Source organism: Mya arenaria, chromosome 17, assembly GCF_026914265.1.
Source record: "Mya arenaria isolate MELC-2E11 chromosome 17, ASM2691426v1".
Classification (NCBI taxonomy): Eukaryota; Metazoa; Mollusca; class Bivalvia; order Myida; family Myidae; genus Mya; species Mya arenaria.
In genome coordinates, this window is record NC_069138.1 from 27,405,687 (window position 1) to 27,426,400 (window position 20,714).

General features: G+C 34.7%; 2 protein-coding genes across 2 annotated transcripts in view; one reads left to right on the top strand and one right to left on the bottom strand.

Moving 5' to 3' along the window:
- The first annotated feature begins 842 nt into the window (after positions 1–842).
- On the top strand, positions 843–7,489 carry LOC128223335 (serine-rich adhesin for platelets-like). Its single transcript, XM_052932611.1, has 6 exons — positions 843–871; positions 2,110–2,522; positions 2,766–2,885; positions 3,627–3,740; positions 4,648–5,139; positions 5,761–7,489. The coding sequence occupies exons 1-6, from the start codon at positions 843–845 to the stop codon at positions 6,081–6,083; spliced, it is 1,491 nt and encodes a 496-aa protein (XP_052788571.1). The 3' UTR covers positions 6,084–7,489.
- A 2,350-nt stretch (positions 7,490–9,839) lies between these two features.
- LOC128224604 (cell adhesion molecule DSCAM-like) overlaps positions 9,840–20,714 on the bottom strand; it is a 44,810-nt gene continuing 33,935 nt past the window's right edge. Inside the window, exons 28-35 of the mRNA XM_052934522.1 lie at positions 20,003–20,152; positions 19,356–19,592; positions 18,569–18,635; positions 18,347–18,446; positions 15,463–15,544; positions 13,679–13,717; positions 13,187–13,317; positions 9,840–12,321 (exon numbers count right to left, since the gene is read on the bottom strand). Coding sequence (XP_052790482.1) covers positions 12,151–12,321; positions 13,187–13,317; positions 13,679–13,717; positions 15,463–15,544; positions 18,347–18,446; positions 18,569–18,635; positions 19,356–19,592; positions 20,003–20,152 — 977 coding nt within the window. The 3' untranslated portion in view covers positions 9,840–12,150. The remainder of the gene's footprint in view (positions 12,322–13,186; positions 13,318–13,678; positions 13,718–15,462; positions 15,545–18,346; positions 18,447–18,568; positions 18,636–19,355; positions 19,593–20,002; positions 20,153–20,714) is intronic.

Below are 20,714 nucleotides of genomic sequence, written 5' to 3' on the forward strand. Positions count from 1 at the left end.
TGGATTTCCTACCTCTGAAACTGACAAATAATGGATTTTCTTCTTTTAAAACTGACAAATAATGGATTTTCTTCTTTTAAAACTGTAAAACTGACAAATAATGGATTCCCATATTTTGAAACTGACAAATAATGGATTCCCTTCTTCTGAAACTGACAAATAATGGATTCCCTTCTTCTGAAACTGACAAATAATGGATTCCCTTCTTCTGAAACTGACAAATAATGGATTCCCTTCTTCTGAAACTAACAAATAATGGATTCCCTTATTTTGAAACTGACAAATAATGGATTCCCTTCTTCTGAAACTGACAAATAATGGATTCCTTCTTTTAAAACTAACAAATAATGGATTCTCTTCTTCTGAAACTGACAAATAATGGATTCCCTGATTTTGAAACTAACAAATAATGGATTCCCTTCTTCTGAAACTGACAAATAATGGATTCCCTTCTTCTGAAACTGACAAATAATGGATTCCCTTCTTCTGAAACTGACAAATAATGGATTCCCTTCTTCTGAAACTGACAAATTATGGATTCCCTTATTTTGAAACTAACAAATAATGGATTCCCTTCTTCTGAAACTGACAAATAATGGATTCCCTTATTTTGAAATTAACAAATAATGGTTTTCCTACTTCTGAAACTGACAAATAATGGATTCTCTTCTTCTGAAACTGACAAATAATGGATTCCTTTTTTTGAAACTAACAAATAATGGATACCCTTCTTCTGAAACAGACAAATAATGGATACCCTTCTTCTGAAACTGACAAATAATGGATATCCTTCTTCTGAAACTGACAAATAATGGATTCCCTTCTTCTGAAACTGACAAATAATGGATGTTCCTTCTTCTAAAACTGACAAGTAATGGATTCCCTTCTTCTGGAACTGACAAATAATGGATTTTCTTCTTCTGAAACAGATAAATAATGGATTTCCTCATTTTAAACTGAAAAATAATAGATTTTCTTCTTTTGGAACTGATTAATAAAGGAGTCCCTTTTTTAAAACTGACAAATAATGGATTTCCTTCTTATCAAACTCACAAAAATGGATTTCCTTCTTTTGATACTGCCAATAATGGATATCCTTCTATTGAAACTGACAAGTAATGTATACTCTTCTCTTGAAACTGACAAATAATGGATTCCCTTCTGTTGCGACTGACAAATAATGGATTCCCTTCTTTCAGAAAAAGATTAATAATGGATTCCCTTCTTTCTGAAAAAGATTAAAAATGGATTCCCTTCTTTCTGAAAAAGATTAATAATGGATTCCCTTCTTCTGAAACTGACAAATAATTGATTCCCATATTTTTGAAACTGACAAATAATGGATTCCCATCTTTTGAAACTGACAAATAATGGATTCTCTTCTTTCTGAAAAAGATTAATAACGGATTCCCTTCTTTCTGAAAAAGATTAATAATGGATTCCCTTCTTTCTGAAAAAGATTAATAATGTATTCCCTTCTTCTGAAACTGACAAATAATTGATTTCCATCTTTTGAACTGACGGATAATGGATTTCCTTCTTCTGAAACTGACAAATAATGGATACCCTTCTTCTGAAACTGACAAATAATGGATACCCTTCTTCTGAAACTGACAAATAATGGATACCCTTCTTCTGAAACTGACAAAAATGGATTTCCTTCTTTTGAAACTGACAAATAATGGAATTCCTTCTTTTGAAACTGACAAAAAATGGATTTCCTTCTTCTGAAACTGACAAATAATGGATTTCCTTCTGATGAAACTGACAATGTCCTCATTATAAATTTGTTTGCTTTCTTCTGTGAAATAATATTACGTTGATTTGTTTAGTAGGATAACATTTTCTTGGTGATGGTTTTATATCTAATTTGATAATGGGCGCTGACTAAACATTGCTGTCATAAACATGCTTTATCAAACAGTAGCTACTATAGTATCTTTTTATTTTAAGTGTTTTGTGCTTTTCAATTTAATGTAATGCTGTTTTGACAAATTTCAGTTTGTAATTTCTTATTAATTAATAACATTGATATTTTGTACAGGTCTATATTTTTCATTTTCAAATATCCTTTAATGCGATCATTGGTATCTGTAAACGTGTGTTAAGCAATGGATACGTAAATGTTAAACCTGTTGTAGGTGTTCCAACGACAACATCGACTTCTACAACAAGCAGTACCACCAGCACCACCTCTTCAACAACATCATCAACAACGTCATCAACAACATCTTCCACAACATCATCAACCACATCATCTACAACTTCATCAACCACATCATCAACAACGTCATCAACAACGTCAACAACTACCCCAACCACAACTACAACAATTACTACCACTACTGCTCCCCCGAGTACAACTGTACGTCCAGTAACTTCAAGGTCGCTGACCTGGCTGTACATTCTGATCCCATGTCTTGGAGCGCTGATCATTCTCGTCATTGCTATATGCTGTGTGTACTACTTTAAAGCCTCAAAAGAGAAGAAATTTGCAAGGCGGAAAGGAATACTTAAAGCGGGTAAGAATTTGACAACAACTTTGAACATCCTGTTTAACATAATTCAAGTCCTAAGATAATTGTATTTACGTACACGCCTTACATCAGAATGAAAATTACTTCAGTATTTGGCTTATTCATACAACATCCAAAAATGATTAAAACACACACAGTTCTTTCTTAATGAAAATTGAAAAACAGACTTAGATTCCGTGCTTCATTAATTTAAATATTAATAATATGACTAAGAGGTTTTGTTTCTAGATATCCATCCACTTGGTGAGGTTTCTCAGAGCTTGGATATTCCGTTAAGCATGGAGAAAGGATACGTTCACGCCAAGGATGACTTGCTCCGCTCTATAAAGGCAAAAGCAAACGGAAAAGGTAAACAACCTCTAGAATATAACTTACATTATCAGCCAATGAAATTGCAGAAAGGTAAGCATTTAGTACCACGCTTAATCATTAAGAATATCAACTTTTGCGGTTGTTCAAAGGTCCGCCTACTGCCAGTTAGATGACCAATGTAATTGCAGATATGCGGTCGTTAAGTACTAGGCTTAATCTGACATTAAGAATATTAACTTTCGGTGTTGTTTAAAGGTCCGCCCACTGCAATTCTTTCGATACGCACCCTCGTAGATTTAACGTTGACAACAGTCAATGAGGTTGTATTCTAAGTCAGTTATATGACCTAAAGTAAAATCTTAACGATTAAGAAGAGCTAGTTCGCCTATTCTTAATCATTAAGATTATACTCCATGTCATCTTATCATTTCTTGAAAGTTAAATTAAAAAAGGCATATAACTACAGAAAAGAATCCAGTGGGACTTCTAATAACGCTTTGTTCAATTACTTGCGTAATACCCATGTGAGTTGTTTGGTAAAATCCGGAGTTAAAATGCAAACCTTTACAACTATATGAAACAAATACATTCATAATTAACTTTAAGATATAATCCATTTATAAAAATAATCACCATGGGAACATTGATTTCATGTTATTGGAAATATCTGTTTTAGAATTTAAGGTATTACATGCATGTTTTACAAACATGCCAAACCAGCTAATGGCGGGAAGAAATAGTTGGGCAATTCATAACTATGTTTCTTTCTGTTTTTAGATAGACGTCTGGGGAACATCGAAGAGCCATCTGTTGCCCTTAACCTGAACGGCAGTTCGTGGCATGACGCCTCGGGTCGCCGCTCCAGCGCAGTAACAGGAAGAGATGTTGTTGGTCAGTGTCATTTGAACACATCAAAGCATGTTCCATATCATAACTTTTTGTCTGAGACATGCATAAGATTTACCGGTAATAAATAACAGGATTGTAAATCATCTATAGAGGTTGCAAAGGCCAAAAAATGGTTTGGTTAGGGTTACATCATTTTCAAAAACATGCAATTTAAATAGGCTTTTTATTTATTTCATTTTATTCAGTTTTAAAAGGCTTTATGTAAAACATTATTTTCATCATTGGAGAATGGAGTTAATGTTATCTTCTGTATAAAGCTATAAAGGTATAAAACTAAAGATTAAAACACACACTTATATTTTTTTTATTTGGCTTTAAAAACGGTAGGGTCGGCGCCTATTTCGTAGGTAGGGTCTGGTAATCCGAACCTTTTGTTTTCTTAAGCCAAACATCATGTGTATGCGAACTGTTACGTGTAGCTGCATGGCTTTATATAAAGGTTGCAGTTGAGTTTAAAAGTCGTTATTGAAATTTCACTTTAAACTTGTATTTGGTGCCGAACAGGTACGAAATTCCCTTCTTTCTTATTGGGTCATCTCTGAATCCTGCGAAATGTTATTCGAAACCATATTAATGTCTTCAAATATGATGTAAATCATGAGTAAATTAAACAAATACATAAAAGAATGCAATGTACTCATCATTAAAAGCTTTCTTAATCGGGAGAAACATTGTTTTTAAAAACTACTTGAAGGGATACAAAGACCGGGAAGCATTTTGTTGTGTGCCCACACCAATTGTAGGCTCGCTTACACGTCATTATAAATTTGCACAATGTACACACAACTGGATGACGTAGTGCGCAAAAAGTAGATCAAATGTACAACTACGCGTACAAGTTTTGTTTCACAGCTTCTATAATAATTCTGAACGTCGTACTTATTTACAGTCGAGGGAATGAGTGACTCTGGACAGTCGCCGAAAAGCTTATCTGGGGGGAGTTTTAAAGAACAACCTCCTTCCGTTTTTGGAAAGAAAGGTTCGTTAAGGACAATGCAACATATGCGAGAGTACGACAAGCTAAGAGGGCAAAATATACGCAATTCCATCCCCGATGCTTCACAACTCGAGCGGTCTGCAACGGGTTTACAGAAAGTTATTGAGCCTACAAGTAAAGTCCAAAGTCTAAAAAGACCCAATTCGTCTGTAAAGACTTCAAGGAAAGCCAATACGGTTACCACTGGATTAGTAAGGTCCAATTCAAATGTAAGACCAGTCAGTAGCAGGGCGAAGAATACCATTTTACCATCAGGACCAAGGTTAGCGCGCAGAGGGAGCATAGACGAAATGGTAATCACGAGGGATGCAAACAAAGGCAATGCACGAAGTAAACCATTGCGGGCTGGAACGATAATCCTGTCATCGGATAATGTAGGAAAAGGTATCCATTATGATGATTGTGAAATAATTCTTAATAAGTCGAACCGCGTTGGCTCGAACTCCTAGGGACAGGCGAGAGTACCTCGAGCCTCGGAAAAAATCGAGCCAAGGGGGAATTCTTACCTTCAGTATAAAGAAATGGGTCCTTAACATCCAGTTCGAGCGAACGAGGAATTCGAGCCAAGAGCCAAACGAGCTCGAGCCAAAGGGGTTCGACTGTATAATAAACGAACAAATAAAATAACTTATTTACGAAAAAAATTGGAAGTAGACAAATTGCTATTCGAAACGATGAGTTAATGCATACATATTTCGGAAGTTCTTTGGTATAATTTTTCTCGGTAAATAAAGTTTGTCATGGGCAGACCATGACCCCTTTTAAACTCCTCACTCTTGCTCACTACACTCAAATATGTTTTATATATAAAAGACCAGTCGCCTCAGAAATAAATGCATTTTGTAGTGATTATTTGGCGGATAATTTCCAGTTAATTCATAGGATGGTGCAGCCATGTGATATAATTTATTTACAATTATAATAGTTTTACCAGCCAATCGACATTTAAATGGGCTGCAGGCAACTCGTCAATTTTGAAATGATTACTTTTTTTCTTTTTTTCAGACAAGGGACACCCGACAACATTAGAAAACTTACCTGATGAATTCAGCGTAAACCAGCCCAAAGTTGATGTCCGAGCGTTTGACCAGCCACTGACACTGTCGGAAATTCCAGATGAATATTGTTCATCCCCGACCCTACCATTTCCAGATATGGCAGTCCCAAGACCTCCATCTCTAGCGTCAGTGCCCATAACAAGCTTGCCCGAAGAATTTAGTGTAAATCATTCCAAGATTGAACCTATTCCAGAAAGACCAAGTCTGAAAAAACAAGCGACTCGTCCTAGTTTACACGTTCCTGGAGCTTCACGAAAATCATGGAGATGATTGTTATTACTTTGTTGTTTGACGATCATTTTAAGGATTGATCGCATTTGTTCTTGCATTTATGAACGCAGTAGGGCACGTGAGCAAATTCCATGAAAAGCGTTAAACGCAAGAAAAAATGCGATCAATACTTATATTTACATTTACCAAAAAAAGTGTTTACGATTAAAAATAAGCAGTATCTTCTGCAAATGGGTATATATATATATATTCATAAAGAAGTCAAACCGACAACATTCGTTTGTATAAAAAAAGCTGTTTTTTTTGTAACGTCGGAAATCATTGGTTAAATGACGTCGCGCTAATATAATCAATCCAATCGGAGCGCATTATTTAAGTGAACAATGACGTCATAACTCCTTGCGTTTTATACAATATGAACGTGTTATCTATACTGGGCAGTTGCCTAATTGCGGATTTGCCTAAATATTCGGAAATCGTTTAAAAAGCGTTTCGGCGACCGGAATCAATATAGAATGATCACGGTCTACACAACTGACTTCCATAGCAACAGAAACAACACAAAAGTGCAGCTTTTCGAGTATAACCCCAAAATAAATACCTCTAAACTTTCGCTTTCCTAAATGTCAATATTGAGTCACTTGGGGGATGACGTCACACAGCGCGAGCTTTTATATTGAGGTTCGACAGGGTTATCTTTAAACACTAGACCACTAGAACACTATATATATATATACACGATGTTTATGCCTTATCGTCAATCACGAAATACAATGCCAATAACATATATTTACACCTCAACTTCCATTCCTTAAATGAACGTCATTTCGGCAATTGCGTGTATCAATCGATGAACTTATTTCGTACTGAATATTATATTATAATTGATTGTTTTTTTTTCTTTTATTCTTTTTCCATTTTGGTTGCTTCATAGTACCCAATATTTTTCTATTAAAATTTCATGCACTTATGTTCAGTAATTATGACAATATTTTAAGAAAACTTCAAAATTGATCCGGAATTAGGCAACTGCCCAGTACAAAGTACCAGACGAATGTAAATGCATGTAAATAGCACATAATGGCTGGATTGTTCATAACTTTGTTAAAGTTAACAAAGGGATTAACGACTTCGTTGTTAACGTTTTAAAGGCAAACCATTTGATGATAAGCTCAAATATTTAAACAAAACAATATCAATTGTCTCACCTCTTGTTGGCAACACTGCGGATCATAAGTGTATCTGTGAACAGAGGAACATTGATTTGAAAGTTAACAACGATGGCGTTAACAACATTGTTAACTTTAACAAAGTTATGAACAATCCGCTCACTTATGAATAATATTTGCAATAATATATTTAATTCTTTCTTTTTTTACTTGCATTTTTTATTTTTCATTATATATTTGTAAATTTTATTAATATTTTGTGTACTATTTTGACGTTTTTTGATGGCCATGTTTTTTGTTTTCAAAGTAACAAATAAAAAAACCTCCAAAATTGCACAGTCTTTATTTAATTCCATGTTACCCCGTATATGTAAAATAAAATAATAAACTCATAAATCTGATGTGAAGCACTTCCTAGAGATTCGAAGTCATGGAGCTGAGTATTAATTGTTGTGATGTTCGACAAAATATGATAGTAATATATAGGATTTTATGATGAACGTTAGTGATGTTCCGATGATCGATTATAATCGAAAATCGATTGGTTGGGCCTGAAATCGGCGACAATCGATAGTATTTAGTTATAATCGATTATCGAAAAAAAATAATAAGTGTTCAGATGTTATCTTTAACAAAATGGCTGATGAAAGCCACAATGAGCAAGAACATGAACTATTTTTTATAAAACAACATTTAATAACTTCAATCATAGACATAAGGTATATGCATATAATAATTAAGAGTTTAATACTGTACATGAATAAAACTACAACTCAGGTGCTATCTAGTATTTTAAAAACCGATTGTACTATCGATAATCGGTTACTTGAGTGGAACCGATCATCGATAGTAAAATTGCAACCGATTCCCAACACTCATGAATGTAAGTATGAATGAATAGATCTCCATAGTTCTTTAGTTACTTTGATTCGTATATGACGATTCGTTTTTACTAATTTTGATCAAACATAATCATAAGTCATATAATATTAATATATATGTAGACTTAACACGTTTATCTTCACTTCTGTATCTCATAACTTAAAAAATAACAAATATATAAATATATAGATTAAGAAATGACTATCTAAATGGTATGAAATGACTTAGGTACGAAATAACTAGTTCCCGATAGTTTTTCATTACAAATATATTTGAAACCTTAAGTTTATTTAACAAATGCATGGCAATATTAAATTTTAAGAACATAATGCGTAAATTGTTCATAACATTGCTTGTTGATAATAAATAACCCTAAATATAAAATATCTTTCATAATTGCTTTACGGTTATGTTTTTACTCTTTTAAAGGGGCTATACATCAGATTGTCCAAAAATCAGCAAACACACTATTTCCTCAAAACAAACCTAGAAGTGTCAATGCCAGCTAGCAGGAGGCCGATAACACATCCCTTTACATGATTAAAATGATTAATCATGGAGCCGACGCATCTGTGTTTCCCCGTTTAAAATATCGCATATTGGTTTCCCTGTTAAAATCATATCTGTTAATGAATTACAGATACTTATACCAACGATATGTTTCAACATACTGGGATTTAAGTGGTAGACAACCGTAGTAAATTTTGAATTGGAAAAAATGAGCATAAACCGCGAAAGATGCATGTGTCGTTAGCGATGTGATGGGTCACGGACACTACGGACCATGGACACTACGGGTCACGGACACTACGGGTCACGGACACTACGGACCATGGACACTACGGGTCACGGACACTACGGGTCACGGACACTACGGGTCACGGACACTACGGGTCACGGACACTACGGGTCACGGACACTACGGACCATGGACATTACGGACCAGACATTACGGACCAGATTTAGGGACACTACGGACCAGATTTAGGGACATTACGGACCATGGACATTACGGACCAGACATTACGGACCAGATTTAGGGACACTACGGACCAGATTTAGGGACATTACGGACCATGGACATTACGGACCAGACATTACGGACCAGATTTAGGGACACTACGGACCAGATTTAGGGACATTACGGACCATGGACATTACGGACCAGACATTACGGACCAGATTTAGGGACACTACGGACCAGATTTAGGGACATTACGGACCATCTTCAGAAACTTACGGACTATCATTTATAATGTTTTTAAACATTTGTGTGTTGTTGTTTTTTTTAATTTATTCACTCATTGGTCTTATGTGATGTGATACATCAGTAAATAAGATTGAATTCGTTCTTAACAACGATATCCATTTTAAGGTTTGGATAATTTGTTTGTTTTTTCTTGGAATTATTTCATCAGGTGTCAAACACCTTTAAAAGCACCAATTCATGTCATATGATGACATTACGGTTCTTAATCGCTATTGTCACAATAAATGGAATTGCAAATATGATACAACTAATGAGCATCTAACTACCCTGATCATATCGTGCAGGTTTGTCAAGTGCCATCTCGTCAGAGTGATATGAGCTAGGACGGTTCTTAATTGTTCTTATCAAAATAATAGGAATTGCAAATATGATTCAATAATGTGCATCTAACAATTTTATAATCCTAATGATATAATGTCAGCCGAGAAAATGAAATGAAAAGTTGTTAAAAATGTTCAAACGTTTAATATTGTACTGAAATAATAATAAACACAGGTACATGTACATATAATGTATATAAATATACATTTACGGATATATAAATAAATGTTATTGCACCCTTCTTATATTCTATATATAGTTAATATATATAGAGAGACAGTTTGTACCAACTCACAATAGTAAAATAGTAACACAAAACGTGAAACATATAAAGGTAACCCATCCATCATTACAATGCAAAAACGTTTAAAGCTGCACTCTCACAGATTGAAGGTTTTGAGCTCCGGCAACTTTTTTATTTTTGTCTTGGAACAGGTCAAGTTTTGCAAAAATCCCTGAAAACCAGTTATATAAGACTGCTGACAAAAAAAATGATCGCAGATTTTTATATTTAAGTTTAAAAATTGATGTTTTATGCATTTCTCTTAAACTGTTAGTAACGGTTTAAAATATAAAACATTATTTTCGAAAGGAAATATGAAAATCTATGACCTGACTTTTTGTCAGCAACCTTATATCATTGGTTTGCAGATACTTAAGCAAAATATTGCTCTTTCCAAGACAAAAAATAAAAACAGTTGTAAAAATGGTAAATCTGTGAGAGTGCAGCTTCAAGTGCATTTAACATATTAACATCCAATTGATTTTACTTTTAATTTATACTGATAAACCATTATCACTGACCAATAAACTTTATAGTTTTGCGCCATTATACTATATTGGCATGGGCTTTTTAAAAAAAAAGAAACACCATGATGATGTTACTATTATAATATGTAAGTTTATATGGCGTTTTTTTACATTCAAAAGTATGAATATGAAAATTGACCTCCTAAGATGAATTCAGAATGACCAAATATTTTTGAATGCAAACATTTAAATAAACGAGCGAAAAATTTATCATGAACCAGATATGTGAACTCTAACCGTGGTTGATAAAATCTACAGCTTTTGAGACCCCCTACTGCTAAACCGCTCTCACATCCAAATATTTCACTCTTAAAAAATCAAACACATTATTTTTGGCCTTCAATCATGTGATGAACAGAGACAAAGGAATAAATAGTATGCATAAAACACTCATCTATGGAAAAATGTTGATCAAAATCAGCTGTGGAATAGACAGCAACCTGAATTCGGTATCACAGTAAATATTGGATTTATATTTAATTTTATACAATAATATAAAAAATAAGTTATATTATACCATTTTCAAAACAGGAAAGTTAAATGCATGTACAAATATCAATTTACCATTAACAACATACATGTACATATCCAAATCAGGTAAAAAATTATATTCTTCTCATTAAATATGTCATCTGGACATACAATAATGACATTAGACATTAAATATGTCATCTGGACATACAATAATGACATTAAACAACAAGAAAGCATGTACCAATATTTAACAACAACATACACATCCAACTTGGCTTAAATATAATGTTCTTCTCGTAATATGTGTTTGAAACATACAATAATGACTTTTAATCACAAGAATACAACTAAAACTGGAACAACAGGTACGAAAACAGTAGAAACAATTCAACATGACTTGGTCAAGATAAAAACAGAAATATAATCAGACAAAAACAACACAAAAAACATAAAATAAATTCCGTATTGATATGACCATGAAACTGGCATTCTTCAAAAGTTTGAGTTTATTTTTGGTTGTCTGAACAATCAAGTCAGAAGCTGTCCATCCTCGAGTAATCGTTTAGAGTACCAAATATAAATGCAAACTGTCATAGTGTTCAGCGCGAAATGCCTATCAAATACCTCTATAATAACCAGGGTCAGCATGTGCAAAAAACTTCATTACAAAGCTTGAACAATGAAATACACATATGTTAAATATTCAAAACAGTAGCATCATATACTCCCCATAATTCAGAAGAGCATCTTCTCAACAATCTTTAAATAATCAAGGATTGTTAAAGAGTAATCAGTTAACTTTAACATGCAAGTTCATAACTCAGTCTTCCCTCATGTCATAAACTTTACAGAATGATATTATAAGTTACCGAGTCAGTAGTCAACCCAATATGGGATATACCGAGCAAAGGAAACCATATGGGATATCCAATACTCGCATATTGTTTCCTGCGTCCTTTATATTCAATATGGGGTCACCTTCTAACCCCGTAACGTAAATATATGATATAAAGGACCAGTTTACATTAGTCAATTTATTGGAAATGTTTCATTAATTCATAGGAATTTGAAAATAGACGCCATTTTGGTACGATTTAAAGATTAGTGACCCAATATTATCCTGGACCAATGGGGTTGCATTTTTCATGTTGGATGCAGGATATAACTTCATTTTGCTTCATTACAACGCTGTTCTTTCATTAAACACAATTTGCACGTCGTCACTGATGAGAGCGGACATATCATTGTGCCTACCAACTGTCGAAGGCAACGTGCTGCTCCGTAACCTAGCTATAGCAGCAGCGTCCATACTCCTCATTTTGTTTTTCCGTTTCAATGTGGATTCTCTGAGCTGGAAGTTACAAAATGATATTTAATAAAATAGCTTATTTGTGTGAAAATAAAAATTTTGAGATACATTTAGTTCCATGTTTGCACACATGATGTATACTTGTTAAGAAATGGAGCCAACTCTTAAAAGGACTAGACACTAGATTGTCCAAATATAGGCAAATACAGTATTTCCTCAAAACACGCCTAGAATTGTCAATGAGAGCTAGTTGGAGGCCGATAATACATAATTTAACATGATTAAGAGAATAATATTTTTTGACAATTTTCTTTTTTTCTCGCAATCGCATCACCTGGCGTCTAGTCCCTTTAATATCCAAAGCATGAAATACTTAAATATCTGCATTAAGGTCACTCCACAGTAAAGAAACTAGTTGATAATAATATAAGCATGCTAAAATAGATGGAAGGGCACTGTCTTGACAATGTGTACCAAAAGACGTACATGATCATGCTTTCATTTTCACAACCCTGTGACAGAATTTTTGTAATACTCTAATGTTAAATCGAGCCAATCCATATCACCATAAGTGTGAATCAAAGGATGAAAGCAATATACAGTCAAAACCTGTTTGCTTGATATCCCAGGGACCGGCCAAAATACTTTGAGACTCGTGAATACTGAGCCAAGCGCGAATGCTTACACGGAGTAAAAAAATCAGTCCTTTATATCAAGTGCGACCGAAAGAAGAAATCGAGCCAAGCGCTGTTGAACCAACACGTTTTGACTGTATTTTAATCAGCTTTTTTATAATGTCTTTTAGAACTGATTCACTCTCACCATTATTAAAGTATAGAATTTCACAATTTTAAACTTCGATTGGGACAGGAGAAGTTAAAACTTTTTAAAAAAGAAACCAGCCCACCTGTGAATCTTCAGCAGAGAAAACCATGGATACAGATATGGATTCCTGGTCACTGGAGGCTGACTCCTCGTAATAGGCCGGGTTCGCTTTTACTGTGCCAGGGGCTGCTAGGCCGGAGTAATGGGGGTTGTCTTAGGTAAAAAAAAGTTTACTCACGATATATACATTATAATGATTTTAGATGTAAAAGGTACTTAGGTGTATACATGTTCTTCACAACAGATTATTTAACAAGAAGGCTTCATACATGTATATGCAATTTATATCAATCAAACTTAATTTACCAGCCTTTCAAATGATATAACAATATTGGACAAAAAAATCAAAAGTTGTCAAAAAGGTCAATCTGTGAGAGTGCAGCTTTAATGGAGATATTAGAAAACTAGTTTGTTTGTGGGTCAGAGTCCTTAATACAACAAAATGAAATCCCATTATTCAAAACTGGCTGTGAAAAAAGGGTAAATAATTAATAAAGGCACAGCACAAACTCACCATCACTTCTTTGGGCTTCTATTTCATCAAAGGACATGCCTAGGAAATAGATACATGTAGTCATGCAGGGTAACATTCAAAATTGGCAGCATGCAAATAATAGTTTAATTAGGTTTAAATACATGTACCTGAGTACCTACAATCAATACTGCTATTATCCTTTACATAAACTGCTCAGTACTCTTTTGATAAACACAAGAACTTTAAAGGGACTCATTCACTCAATATAAAAAAAATGCGACTAAAATGTGAACAAAGTGTTTGTTACAATGATAAAACATCATTTTAAATTTAAACAAGAGATGTTTGTCAAACATTATGCCCCCCTGAGCACCATGATGTCAAGAATATTTGAACAATTTAATGAAATATGCATGGACCGAAATGACAGCTTTTGTCATTGACATTTGATGCCTTTGAGGCAGTTTTAAGATTATGACCATTCAAAGTGTGAGGATAGTACCGGTAGGTACAGTTTTTAATCTTGTTCAGATGACTGATATTTGCAGATAAACATGTATCCTCTAAGCAGCAGAGAATAAGTAAAATGAGTTTTATGACCATTATCAGGTAATTTAATAATGATTATGAGTTGTTACCTTGACCTTTGACTCTATGACCTCAAAATCCATAGGGGTCATCTACTGGTCACCTCCAACCTAAAGGTCAAGTTTGAGGGCCATGGGTGCAGGCATTGTCGAGTCATGACACAGACAAGCTTTTGCATTCAAGGTCACTGTTACATTGACTATTGACCCGATGACTCTTTTAATCAATAAGGGTCATCTACTGGTCAGGCCTAACCTCCAAGTCAAGTTTGAGGGCCATGGGTGCAGGCATTGTCAAGTTATCACTTGGACAACCTTTTCCAATTCAAGGTTACTGTGACCTTGACCTTTGAAACCGATGACCCCTAAAATTAATAGGGGTCATCAACTGGTCAGACTCAACCTCCATGTCAAGTTTGATGACAATAGGTCCAGAAATTGTCAAGTTTGTGTTCAAGGTCACTGTGATCTTGACCTTTGACCCCATGACCCTAAAATCAATAGGGGTCATCTACTGGTCAGGCCCAACCTCCGAGTCAAGTTTGAGGGCCATGGGTACAGGCATTGTCATGTTATCATTCGTACAACCTTTTAGCATTCAAAAGTCATTGTGACATTAACTTTAACCTGATGAACCCCTTTAATCAATAGGGGTCATCTACTGGTCAGACCAAACCTTCATGTCCAGTTTGATGACCATTCAGACAAGCTTTAGTCTACTGACGGATGGGCGGACCAACTACTGACCGATCGACCTACTGACTGACCAACCAACATGGGGGACATAATAAAAGCTCTATTGTTAACAAATATTTCCAAATGTGACAGAAAATGCAACAATGGAACTACTAGAAGTTACTAGAATAACAAAACCCTGTTCAAAACTGCCACTTGCTGTTTCAGTGTTTGATGATTGTTGATAAAAGAAGGTAAAATAAATCCATTTTAACAAAGTTGGAATTTTTTTTTACAATATGTGACTGTGTATTAACAATTTATTGTTGTTTTGTCTTCTCTACAACTACATAAAAAAGTCAAAGTATAAGGTGATCCATGTACTATAGGTATAAGGGTAAGATATTTACAATGAAAATAAGTTCACAAAAACTACATCTTTGGATAGGAAAGGGAATGTGTGCATATTAAACTTGTCACTATGGATTGCGGTAAATCATTCAGAAAATAAGCCTTGGGTAAAAATAACAGGGATGAAATACGGACCTATTGTATACACACCTTTGAAAGCTTCCCTGATCCTACGTCCATTGCCGACAGGGACATTCCCACTGCTCTCTGTCATGAAGGACCTTGCGGTTCCCTAAAATAAGGTTAACTAATACACTCATCATTATTCACATACAAATACATGCTCTCTGTCATCAAGGACCTTGTGGTTCCCTAAAATAAGGTTAATTAATACACTCATCATTATCCACATACAAATACATGCTCTCTGTCATCAAGGACCTTGTGGTTCCCTAAAATAAGGTTAACTAATACACTCATCATTATCCACATACAAATACATGCTCTCTGTCATCAAGGACCTTGTGGTTCCCTAAAATAAGGTTAACTAATACACTCATCATTATCCACATACAAATACATGCTCTCTGTCATGAAGGACCTTGTGGTTCCCTAAAATAAGGTTAACTTATACACTCATCATTATCCACATACAAATACATGCTCTCTGTCATCAAGGACCTTGTGGTTCCCTAAAATAAGGTTAACTTATACACTCATCATTATCCACATACAAATACATGCACTCTGTCATGAAGGACCTTGTGGTTCCCTAAAATAAGGTTAACTTATACACTCATCATTATCCACATACAAATACATGCTCTCTGTCATCAAGGACCTTGTGGTTCCCTAAAATAAGGTTAACTTATACACTCATCATTATCCACATACAAATACATGCACTCTGTCATCAAGGACCTTGTGGTTCCCTAAAATAAGGTTAACTAATACACTCATCATTATCCACATACAAATACATGCTCTCTGTCATCAAGGACCTTGTGGTTCCCTAAAATAAGGTTAACTAATACACTCATCATTATCCACATACAAATACATGCTCTCTGTCATCAAGGACCTTGTGGTTCCCTAAAATAAGGTTAACTTATACACTCATCATTATCCACATACAAATACATGCTCTCTGTCATCAAGGACCTTGTGGTTCCCTAAAATAAGGTTAACTTATACACTCATCATTATCCACATACAAATACATGCACTCTGTCATGAAGGACCTTGTGGTTCCCTAAAATAAGGTTAACTTATACACTCATCATTATCCACATACAAATACATGCTCTCTGTCATCAAGGACCTTGTGGTTCCCTAAAATAAGGTTAACTTATACACTCATCATTATCCACATACAAATACATGCACTCTGTCATCAAGGACCTTGTGGTTCCCTAAAATAAGGTTAACTTATACACTCATCATTATCCACATACAAATACATGCACTCTGTCATCAAGGACCTTGTGGTTCCCTAAAATAAGGTTAACTTATACACTCATCATTATCCACATACAAATACATGCACTCTGTCATGAAGGACCTTGTGGTTCCCTAAAATAAGGTTAACTTATACACTCATCATTATCCACATACAAATACATGCACTCTGTCATCAAGGACCTTGTGGTTCCCTAAAATAAGGTTAACTAATACACTCATCATTATCCACATACAAATACATGCTCTCTGTCATCAAGGACCTTGTGGTTCCCTAAAATAAGGTTAACTTATACACTCATCATTATCCACATACAAATACATGCTCTCTGTCATCAAGGACCTTGTGGTTCCCTAAAATAAGGTTAACTAATACACTCATCATTATCCACATACAAATACATGCTCTCTGTCATCAAGGACCTTGTGGTTCCCTAAAATAAGGTTAACTTATACACTCATCATTATCCACATACAAATACATGCTCTCTGTCATCAAGGACCTTGTGGTTCCCTAAAATAAGGTTAACTTATACACTCATCATTATCCACATACAAATACATGCTCTCTGTCATCAAGGACCTTGTGGTTCCCTAAAATAAGGTTAACTTATACACTCATCATTATTCACATACAAATACATGCTCTCTGTCACCAGGGACCTTGTGGTTCCCTAAAATAAGGTTAACTTATACACTCATCATTATCCACATACAAATACATGCACTCCGTCATGAAGGACCTTGTGGTTCCCTAAAATAAGGTTAACTTATACACTCATCATTATCCACATACAAATACATGCTCTCTGTCATGAAGGACCTTGTGGTTCCCTAAAATAAGGTTAACTTATACACTCATCATTATCCACATACAAATACATGCTCTCTGTCATGAAGGACCTTGTGGTTCCCTAAAATAAGGTTAACTTATACACTCATCATTATCCACATACAAATACATGCTCTCTGTCATGAAGGACCTTGTGGTTCCCTAAAATAAGGTTAACTTATACACTCATCATTATCCACATACAAATACATGCTCTCTGTCATGAAGGACCTTGTGGTTCCCTAAAATAAGGTTAACTTATACACTCATCATTATCCACATACAAATACATGCTCTCTGTCATGAAGGACCTTGTGGTTCCCTAAAATAAGGTTAACTTACACATAATCATTACCGGTATCCACATACAAATACATACTCTCTGTCATAAATGATCGTGTTGTTCCTAAAACAAGGCGTATAGCCGTACACTCTTTAATATTCACATACAAATTATATACTAGTACATACTCTCTGTAATAAAGGGCCATGTTGTTTTAAATAATGTTTGCACTCTTCAAATTCACATACAAATTAATGCATACTCTCTGAAGTAAAGGAACTTATGGTTTCCTAAAAGCAAGGTGTTTACTCCTCAATATTCACATGCAAATATATTCAAACAGGGTTTAAATCCACATGTAAAATAAGGAGCAATGTACATATGTTTTTGAACAAATATCTAAGTACTCGTATTATTCATAATATCACAAAGCAACATTCTGTATGAAGAATAAAACTAAGATGTAAAATCCAAAGAGAGTGCATTTCAGTTAAAAATAGAATGTAGTTTTAATATCTCACATTTCTGGGTGAACGTGTAGGAGACTGGAAGCGAACCTGGTCAGCATACAGATCCACAGAGTCTGTGCCATCTTCTGCTGCAGCTGCAATAGCCGGGGCCCTGCAAAAGAATTGAAATACAATACAATAATATAATGAAAAATACAGGGAAAAAAACAGAAATCGAAAATATTGAAATCAAGCCTGTTGTACAGATCATAGAAGAAATGAAGTGATTGATACCTTGGTCGGTCTAGTTGCCCGTACATGCTGTTAAACTGGTTGTCTTCTATTGACTCCTGCTGAATCACTGTCCAAAATAAATGTGAAAGCTTTAATACTGGAATAGCTATGTTATAACTATTCATTAAAATTGCCTATATCAATAATTTCGGTTTTGTTTTCTGAAATCTATACCTTCAGTGTTTTTATTGTTTAAAAAAGTTATCCAGACATGGAATTTCAGTATTTTTTTTATGAAAATTCAAATAAGTTTACATAAAAAATGATTGAACTTTGGCATAGCTTGGAAAATACAGGACATACTTGAATGAAACTTGATATATATTTTTTTAATTCAGATGGCAAAATGTGATTTTTCACACCATGAACACATAATGTAAATTAGAATTCTGCAAATTATTTTCAAAGTGAAGGACACTATGACCTTGAACTTTGACCAATATAACCCTATATAACCCAAATCAATAGAGGTAATTTATTGACTATGAACAATATACACATACTGGTACAAAATTTAAAGACTCCATAATACACAGAGTCATTAAAATGTTATTGATTCGGAACCTTGGAAGGTTCACCTTCACTTTGACCTATTTATCCCACAATCAATAGAGGTCATGAATCTAATGCCATGATTAATTGTCATTCCAATTTTGAAGATTCTACACCAAATTGTTAAAAGTTATTGATCTATAACAATAGTGTGACACCTGAGTCACAATGCCAGACCAAATAACCCTATATGTCAGCCATGATATAATTATATGACAAAATAAAAACAGCATACCGCTTGCCTTTTCATCACTCTGTCTCTTCTTCTGTCTCCTCATAAACAAACAACAAATCAGCAAGAATATGACCACCAATAGGAACAGCCCTGCGACCCCGCCGCCTATAATCACAGGCAGGTTGAGGGGGTCAGAAATCTGTGCCTCTTGCCCCAGGGGCCAGGGAGTCGTGGTAGGGCGGGGTGTGGGTCTAGGCTTGGGTCTTGCAGTGGTGGGTAGGGTAGGTACTGGTGCCACTGAAATTTAGATTTTTACTATTAAACTTTATAAAAATAGGAAAAAAAGTTCCAGAAGTAAGAACAAGTAATTCTCGCAAAAATGTATGAGCAGTTTACTTTTTATAGCAATAACATTTTGAAGCCGCGATGATATGGTTTCAAGTAATAAAAATTTAAACAGCCAGTATTTTTAAAGTTTTCACTTTTGCCAACCATATTAAAAATGTACAACTGCATTGCATATGTGCAGTTTAAACATCACTTTTTCGTTCATCTGTGATATTTTTAATGATAGAAAACATATTGCATTAAATAAACAAAACATATTGCATTAAATAAACAAAGAGTTTATTTTCATTTGCCATAATAAAATCTTTTTGTGATTCAAAAATGATACATGAGTAATAATCAACTAAACTTTAACACACATGTGGCGGTCTCCAGCAATACAGCCCTTCCATACCCAGCCCCTGTTGCTGCATTGATGGTAATATTGTACACAAAGTCCGGTTCCAGGTCTGACAAGGTGATTGTGCTCGCTGTTGTCGTTAGGTTGTATATGCTGGAATCTAGCGGACCTGGGAAAGATTGGTAAATAAGTGTATATTTGCAAAAAGAATTAGCAAAGATAACTATTGTGTCAAGAATAGTTCCAATTTATCATATACTAGTAATAAGTGTTCAAACTAGAACTGTCACAGGAGTGATGAATACCCCTGAAATCTGCCTGGACGCAGGAATGGCAAAATATTTCTTTGAAAAGGTGCCATAACTCTGAGGTTATTGTACACTGCATTTCCACTTCACACTAAAACAATGTGTGTTGAATAATTAAAATCTATTGAGTAATTAAGAAGCTACGATTCTGACAAGAAAAAGTAGCAAAGGGCAATAATTCTGTAGATAGCTGAAATAGAGTTATGGTTATTGTACACTGCACATCCTCTCATTGTGCTTATAAGTTACCATTGTATGAAGTTTAATCAGATTTCATCCAGTAGTTTTCAAGTTATGCTCCAGACAAGGAACAGTAGCAAAGGGCAACAACTATGTGATAAGCTGATATAGAGTTATGGCTCCCATACACTGCACTTCCTACCATTAATGCATATTACAGTCGAAACTTGATGGCTTGATATT

What these genes read in the sequence shown, in the direction of transcription:
- LOC128223335 (XM_052932611.1), top strand. Translation starts at nt 843, where the DNA reads ATGGATGTTCCTTCTTCTAAAACTGACAA. An exon ending in GAAAGGAATACTTAAAGCGG is followed by an intron (nt 2,523 to 2,765) that starts GTAAGAATTTGA and finishes TTTTGTTTCTAG; the next exon opens with ATATCCATCCACTTGGTGAG. An exon ending in ATCGGATAATGTAGGAAAAG is followed by an intron (nt 5,140 to 5,760) that starts GTATCCATTATG and finishes TCTTTTTTTCAG; the next exon opens with ACAAGGGACACCCGACAACA.